Raw genomic sequence first — 8,636 nt, forward strand, 5'->3', positions numbered from 1 at the left:
TCTCTGTCTCTCCCTTTCCTTCTTTCTTTCCTTCCTCCCTCCCTTCCTTCCTTTCTTTTAACTTTAGGCAGTCTTGCTGTATATATAGTCCAGATTAGTCTATAATTTGCCTTCTCCTGCCTATGCCTCCTGAGTGCTTGGATTACCCACATAGACCACCCAGCCTGGCTACTGAGTCTTTGCTGTTTGTTAAGTACTGAGATGTTAGACATCTGTAAAATGTAGATTGCGTAGGTACTTATTTCATGAGGGTGTCTCGTGAGACAGGCAATTTCAAACACAGCATTTGATATAATTACAGAGAGCAAATATATGCTCAATAAATACACCTCCTGTTGTATATGTAGTATATACTGGATGACTTAGACAGTAAAAACAATAAACCAAATGTTTCTATAATGTGGGTATTATGGTAAAAATTTATCCGCTGGCTTATCTAGACACTTATTAATTAAAAGCTCTGCCTATAAAAGGTTAATGTGTATGCTGGTGAGGTAAGTGAGAATATTGGCTTCCCTTCCCCATTGCCAAGGAGAACAAATGAAGATTTGTTTATAGGGTGTCTCCGGTGCCTACCCCTGTTCTCATAAAATGGAGGTGTTGGTGTGTTGTGCCATATTGTAGTCATATTGTAGTCACTAACACCTATAACACTGGTCCATTTAATGATCCTGTAAGGCATATAAAACAGAGAATGCTGTGTCCCACCCAACAGTGCTTCCCCCCAACCCCAGTTACTGAGTGCATGGGCATTCCATGAGCCTCCAGGCCACCGAAGGCTTCAGTGCTGTTTTCACAGTGCCGGATGCTCTCATTTCTGTGTCTATTTTAAGATGCAGTGTGTTCGCATTCTGAAGGATAATAAGGCCAACGGGCCAGCAGAGAAGGGGGCAAGCCACGCAGGGAAGCATGGGCTTGCCCGTGGGACAGACATAGGAGGAACTATAGGCAACGTCCTTGATTTCGCAGGCAAGGTGGGCATGTAAGGTTTGGCTGGTGTGGATACAGAGGCTGTTGCTAGTTGTCTGTTGTCAGGCCCTGGGAGTGATGAGGGCAGGACAGTGAACCAGACTGGGAAAGCCAATAACAGAAGTGGGTGGGCTCTGAGTTGTGACCTGGCTAGTTTAGGTGTGGAAGACAGCCCTGGCAGGCAAGTTCATTATGGTCTCTAGGAAATAGATTCCTCCAGGGGGGAACCAGTTCCACCAAGATCAAGGCCCTGTACACATATCTCGGAACACAGAAAATAAAGATACAATAATTCACACTATAGCTTCACTTTCAACCTAGAAAACCAAAGATTTCGAACCATCATTTCTTTTTGCATCCAGAGTTGGGACAGGTGTTCCAGTCTAGGAATCTAGTTCTAAGCCCCAGTAGAGCCTTCTCGACTCCTCACTTCATGGACCAGCATCCTCTCTGGCAGCCCCTTGAGTGACCTGTGGGCTTCATGGGGAACCGAATCCACTCCCTTCTTCTCCCAGAATGCTCCATCTCTTCATTTCTGTCCCTGGTGATGGTAGAGTTTTGTACCTGTCTGTTCATGCTAGGACCTATATAATCTGTCACCTGTGACCATATCAGTGTGTCTTGACATGTGTGAGCCTTTTTGTTAGCTCTGTGATTTCCTCTGACTCCATATCCGCCAAGATTCCTGTCAATGAGACTCAACCTATCAAATCTTCATGTCCTTCAAACTGGTACTTTTTAAAAAGATTTATTTTTTTTCTTTTATGCATGTATGTGTTTTGCCTTCATGTATGTCTACATACCACATGTGTGTCTGGTTCCCTTGAGGGCCAGAAGGTCTTGGATTCCCTAGAACTGGAGTTACAGACAGCTGTGAGCCGCCATGTAGGTGACAGTTAATTGAACCAGGGTGTTCTGTCTGGAAGCAGCTGGAGCTCTTATCCACTGAGACATCCCTTGTCCCCTCTCCAATGTTTATCTTTTAATGTCAGTGCCTACCACATATCTCTCTTTTTAAAAGTCTGAAGTAACTCCCGGTGATTTTAGGCTCAAGTTCAAAGTGCCAGGCATGGCTCACAAGGCTCTTCATTGTCAATCTCTTTGCTAACTTAAGAGGTAGCACCTCACTTGAGGGGCAGTTGATCATGGTGGACCTTGGCTAGCTCTCAGCCCTCAGCTAGCTGTCACCTGGCTACCTTACCAATGAGAGTCCATTGCCCATGAGCCAAAGGTGTGTATCTTCTTTCCAGGGAGGCCATTCTCAACATTCCTAACTCTTAATCAAGTATTTTGTCTTGCACACTTCCTTGATGTTTTTATGCTATTTAATACTATACTATCATAGGAAGGAGCTCACAGTATCTTAACTACTTTTTTTTCCCGTAGCCATTCTCCCATCTTATTCTTTATTTGTGTAGCTCTGTTGAGTGTTTGTACCCTAGTGGGCATTGTGGCAAGTGTAGGGGAAATAACCTGCCCCTCAGAATCACAGAGTCGGAATCAAAGAAGTAGCCAGACAAAGGCATGCCAGTGCCAGATTGAAAGAGAAATCTATCTGATGGAAGGAACCATAGCAGAAAAAAAAAAAAGAACAGGTAAAGGTCCAGAAAGTGGCATTTGGGGTGGACCTTGAAGGAGTGAGGTGGCTCATTGAGATGAGAAAGCAGTAACGTAGAGAAGGTTGGGAATTTGATGGATGAAAAGTGTGATTGCTGTGTCCTGGGTTCTTTTCCCGTTGCCATGATACAATACCCTGACCAAAGCATCTTAAGGGAGAAATGGTTTATTGTGACTCACGGTTCAAGAGACAGTTCATCATGAAGTGGAAGTGAATGCAGCAGGATCTTAAAGCAGACGGTCAACAGCATCCACAGTCAAGAAACAGAAAGCTTGGCCAGGCAGGGGTGGCTCATGCCTTTTATCCCCTCATCCCATCACTTGGGAGGCAGAAGCAGGAGCACTTGAATTTGAGGCCAGCCAGGTCTATTAGAGTGAGTTCCAGGACAACCAGAGCTACACAGATAAAAAGAAAAAAAAAGAAAAAGAAAAGAAAGAAAGGAAGGAAGGAAGGAAGGAAGGAAGGAAGGAAGGAAGGAAGGAAGGAAGGAAGAAAAAGAAAGAAAGGCAGCGAGAGCTACTCAGTTCTCTGCTTACCTTGACCAGAATCCAGCCAGGGAATGGTCCCACCCACAGTGGGCTGGTCTTTTCCCCCCTCCCGCCCCCCCAGTCACTGTAAGCAAGATAATCACCTCCAGGCCCTTCTCTCTGGTGATTCTAGATTCTGCCAAGTTGACGTTAACACAGTTAACCATCAGAATGTGGGAAATGCCGCTCATGCTAACGGTGGAATGTTCCCTGGAGCAGCCTCGGTTAGGTGCTCTTGTGTTTCTCAGACTTCCACGTGGCTCTGGGGAGCAGAGGGCAGACACAACTGTCTGCGTTTCCGGAAGTTCATTGTGTTCGCCGAGGAAAAATAATTACTGCCCCGTGAACCGAGAGCTGGTGGCCACACCACTCCCTTAACTGCCCGAGTGAGACGTGGGTTTTTTACATGGCCATCCTCTTCCAGTTAGATGTATCATATTCTTACTGGAATTTGAGACAGTTTCGGAACCCTCCCTGCCAGGAGTTTATTATATTACTAGGTTTTTGTACACTTTCTTATGACTGAGAGCCAAAGAAACGAGAGCCAACCTCTCTTGTATACATCAAGCAGACATTCGAATCTTGCTTGTCCTATAACAAAGCTTAGCTATACCATCACCCTTGGGCATCTCACCCAGGGCCTGGTGGGATTGGTAAAATATTGAGAAACTGAGCCACGCTATACTACAAGAAAAGTACATTCCTGGTAGGTGAGTAATAAGCAGAGGCTTCTGGTTTTGGTGCTTTTGATATGAAGATTGATTAAGCTTATTCTTGTACGGCTGCAAGGGCACATTAGACAGATAGCAAGTTACTAGCCTCTGAAATAAAGCAGCATTGAGAGAGATGGAGGCCCGGAGCAGACCAGAGCCCCTTTGCTTCCATTGTCTTTGTATGCCATTAAAACACTTAGAAAATCCATGGCACAGCACTGTAGAAAGCAAGAATAAAAGCTGCAGCTCTCTGACCCCCCCTTCCCCCCCCCCGCCTTTGTTTCAATCAAATGCCACTGTTCAGTTGGCTGAGAATGCAGCAGAGTTTTCATCCCAGGCTCAACCACCCCCAGATTTCGGCTGACACCCTTGCTTGTAACACTCTAAATAAAAGCGTGCTTAATGGTGGTAGACAGCTATGCTCAGGTTGAGGCATGCATTTCTGAGCCTGGAGGGATTGTTTATGCTTCCGTGTGTGTTTACTGAGGAAGCAAGTCTGTGTTTAGAGCCTGTGCTTGTTCATTAGGAAGCTAGTTCATCCTCTGATGTTCCACTCAGGTAAGTGGTCATAGCCATTAACGTCCATCCCCCTTTATGGCTGACAAAAACCACACTTAGCATCACGGACAACATTCGACTAATCTAACTGCTACAGGGATTGCTTGCTTGGTGGGTCATCAGGACATCTTCGTGATCACAGAGAATTCTAGAAGCAGAGCTGGGAACCTGTACAGACTCGTTTAAGTCGTTTCTCTCTTTCCTTATAATCGAGACCGCTGTTCTCTCTCTTGTCGCTTTGTCTTCTCATCCCATCTAGGAAGAACGTTGGTGAAAAGCACAGAAACCAGTGACATTCGTGGCTGTGGAATTTCCATGGAGCAAGCAGAGCATGGGAACTGACTAGGACATCTCTTGCCCCTGGCGAGCCCGCCGAGCTCCCAAGCGCCTTTGGGGCCCAGGGTGAATCCATGCACTGGGAGCTTGCAGAGGACCCTTGGAGGGGCTGGAGGGGGCTGGGAAGATGGGGGCGAACATGGAGCAAATGTTTCACAACCTGAACCTCAGAACTGTGACCCTCCAGGGAGAGCGCTACTTGAAGAAAAGAAAAACAAAATGTTGAATGGCTTCTCAGGGATTTTGTTTTCCGTGCACACATAAGCCATAGTTCCAGTCCGGGTGGCAGTATTTCGAGCACTCAGATTTCAGTTCTGTTCAATGTGAAGGAGGGATCGACTGACGTTCATTGCTGTTCCGTCACTAGTGTAAAATATGTATATGTTAATCTTTATTTTTATAATATGCAAATGCATTTAAATTTATACAGTTTGGACGCCTCTAGCATTAGTTAACACTGGGTGCAATATTCTGCATGAGAACTGTGCCAAGATGGGGCTGATGTCTTCTTTTAGTGTTAGACTTTTTGTTCTTTCATCAATCACCCTTTAGGCAGAATGGGAAAGCTACCCTCTTCCGGTTAGTTTATGGATGGGTTCAGTGTTGCTTCCTAGAGTTCTCAAGTGATCCCCAGGCACATCCAGCCCACTGAGACAGAGTCCCCTCCCATCTTTTCATCACGCTCCAATACCTGTTCGTCAGTGGGTGTGGTGGTAAAGATCCCTACACATCCCCACTGCTGGGGCAGAGGGAGGCATTCCTAGGTGCCAAATGGGGTGGAGGCTCCATGAAAATCTGACTCTTGGAACAATTTGAGATAATCTGAGGTCAGTTCTCAATCTCTCAACTATTCTACTGTTCTGCACCCTTCCCCGTCCCCACCTTCCCACCCTCTCACCCCCACCGGAACAGTGTGCATGATTTAGCAGAGCCTTGTGTGAGTCCACCTCTGCCCGTGGACCTCCCGGTAGGAGCATGCTTTCACAGAACTCCGTCTCTCCTTGGCTGTTTATTCATTCAGAGCCTCGCGGAGGACATCCGCTGCCAAGATCTAGTAAAGCCCTTGTTTTGAAGTCTCCGGGAGGTAAACACTTAAAAACAAACCCCACGAATCACTCTCTCGTGTGCTCCTACTTGGGGCCAAACAGCATATGCTACAGTAGTGATACCACATTCTCTGAATAACGGAAAGGTTTCTGTTTACATCTACGGCCTCCGTGTGTTGACAGGAAGCATGTAAAACCAACTTCCTCACAAGAAAAGCAAGTCAGCTGGGTGTACTCTCTCCCTTGTTTATAAAGTATCGCCTCTTGGAATGCCACAGCACATGCAGTCACCACGAATCTTTAAGGGAAGTGCAAGCAGGCAGCTACACTGTGAGAAATTACCAGCCAGTTTGTGTAGAATCTGTCCCATTGACTTCCTCGCCCCCGGAGCCCGTTCCACAAAGGCAATTTCTTGGAAATCAGAATTGAATGGGAATCCTCTTTTTGTGTTTTGAATACTTGACTTTGACAAGTCTAGTTTAAGATTTCCTTTTCCTTTTAGAACACAGTTGCAGGACGAATCAGAATTTGGTTGATTTTTTTTTTGTCACAGTTCTCGTGTGTGTGTGTGTGTGTGTGTGTGTGTGTGTGTGTGTGTGTGTGTGTGTAAGTGTAAACCGAAGGGTTATCATTCTGTTGCTTTACGGACCACAGAATTATTTGGGCGATAGATTCGGTTGGTTTTGGTTTTTTTAATTGGCACCAGTCAGTTCTGACACCGTCAAATCAAGAAACTTTGACCAGTCTTATAATGTCACGTATGACTTTGGGTTTACTCCCCAGAGGGCCATGTTAAATAAAACTAAGGCTCCTTGGGGGAACCCACCCTGCAATTGGTTGTTGTTTTCACAAACACAGATGCCCATGTTCTGAATATCTGCTACTTCTTTTGACAAATGATGTTTTGTGTTGTCATCTGAACCCTAGAGAAGCGGTGTAGATGAGGGAACCTTGGTTGTCACGTGTGTGACAGGGTGGACATGGTCAGAGGGTCATGTGCCTGAAAAAGCTCCAGCAAAGCCTGAGAACTAGCCTCAGTGTGTGGGGGGAGGGTTGGAGAAACAGAAACCACTCCACTAAGAGGAATTCCAGGAAATTCTGTTTCCTCCTTTCAACACCTGGGAAGATTCAGCGGCCATCAGCTGAGGGGCCTTTCACTAAGCACAAGAGGCATGGTTCTACCTGAGGAGCCCCTTGCCTGTCAAATGCTCTCCAAGTTTGTTACGGTTTCTATTCCTACAACTGTAGTGGTAGCAAAACCACTTCCCGGGATTGTAAAAGTGCTGCCAGAATAAATGTTTTCCCCCTTCTAAGGAAAAAAAACAAACAAACAAACAAACAAAAAAACCCAGACAGTGCTCATATTTGACATGTGCACTGGACTCTTTTGAATGAATAAAGAGGAAGGGCTTGATGCTATTCCAATGGAGTGTGTCTTTTCATGCTGAAGTCTGTGGATCGTGGTTGTGGTTTCCCTGTTCATTGTCCTGACAGGGCAGAAATTAAAAAAAAAAAAATCAATAAAAATACAATGAAATGTTAAAGCCATGGCAGCTCCAGAGTTTATTTCTGGGTTGGGTTGGGTTGGTGTTTGTTTCAGTTTTATTGGTTAAAGAGAATAACAACTTTCTATTGTGAGCTCCAATTTGGGCGATGGGGAGCGGGGCTGGCTGTTTTTGTCTATTTTGGGCTTGGATTCCCAGAGGCAAAAAACTGAAAGAGCCACTATTTTAAATTTGTTGTGTTCCATTTATTGATTTGGGAATGTGTTTGCCACAGCACACATGTGGAAGTCAACAGGAAACTGGAGGGTCGGCTTACTCCATCAACCATCTAGGTCACAGAGATCAAACTCAGGTGGGCATCCTTGGTGCCGGGTGCCTTTGCCCACTGAGCCTTCCCTCTCACCCAAGAGTCCCTTAAAACTCTGCCTCTGGAACATTGGTTCTGTCTTTTGGGACTGGCGCCTGCTTCCAGGACCTTGTACCCACCAGGCAAGTGCTCTGCCCCTCAACCACATCCCAAACCCAGCACCATCTGTCCGTTAAGTCAGATTCTTTTATGTCGCGAACCGTTATGCTTCCAAACTTATTGACGTGAGATTGGTTCAAAAGTTCCATCCCCCAATTTTCCTTTTTAAGGCTCATCACAGGAAGCATAGCTTGTAAATACTGTCTAGGATCACCCTGAAAGGTTGGAATTACAGGCCCCTTAGGGCCTGTCCAGAAGCAGCATCCCTGTTTGCTTGTTTGTTTTAAAGTAGATAAAAGATAATGGAAAGAAAAATGCATGAAAACTAGATGAGTCCCAAGCTGTGTGCACAGACGTAGGCACAGGACCAGCTCAGACCAGAATGCTGAAAAAAAAAAAGTTCTGAGATTTTCTAAAAATCTCCGAAAAGGAAGGTGAGGCTATCGGGTGCCCTGGTTTAAATATTACCTCTCTATTGAAATGTTTGAAACCACCTGAGGTGGAAACAAGAGGCCTGCTTCCAGTGGAATGGCTCGCCCTTACAACTGAGCCCAGGTAAGTTCTGACAGCCATCCCTACCGCTGCCTGCCTGCTTCTGTCCGCGAGAGCAGAGTTTGAACATATGTTGACACTTGCGCCTGGATTTTATCGAGACACTTTGAGTTCTTTAAGCTTGCTCTGCAAGTCACACAGCAAAGAAGGTGTCGGTGGTAACAATGAGAAACGCGTTAGTCTTCACAGTTGTCCGTCCCTCCAGGGGCTGTTTCCTCATCTCAGCGAGAGCTTTCTGGAGTAGGCACCAACTTCACACAACTCCAAATCCATATAACATGCAAGGAGACAATGTCTGCTGAATCCCAGTGCCAAGGGTCCCTGTGCCCATTGCTGCTGACGTCAC

At 45.9% G+C, this 8,636-nt stretch overlaps 1 protein-coding gene across 2 annotated transcripts in view; it reads left to right on the plus strand.

Moving 5' to 3' along the window:
* Mfhas1 (malignant fibrous histiocytoma amplified sequence 1) overlaps positions 1-7,304 on the plus strand; it is an 81,916-nt gene extending 74,612 nt beyond the window's left edge. For both annotated transcript variants that reach the window (XR_001229286.2, XM_005362525.3), the window contains one exon: positions 4,645-7,304. Coding sequence is in view for 1 of the 2 variants with exons in the window: in XM_005362525.3 (XP_005362582.1) it covers positions 4,645-4,678 (34 nt within the window). In the remaining variant the exon portion in view is untranslated. The remainder of the gene's footprint in view (positions 1-4,644) is intronic.
* The last annotated feature ends 1,332 nt before the right edge of the window (positions 7,305-8,636 follow it).

The sequence above is a fragment of the Microtus ochrogaster genome, linkage group LG7_11 (genome assembly GCF_000317375.1).
Source record: "Microtus ochrogaster isolate Prairie Vole_2 linkage group LG7_11, MicOch1.0, whole genome shotgun sequence".
Classification (NCBI taxonomy): domain Eukaryota; kingdom Metazoa; phylum Chordata; class Mammalia; order Rodentia; family Cricetidae; genus Microtus; species Microtus ochrogaster.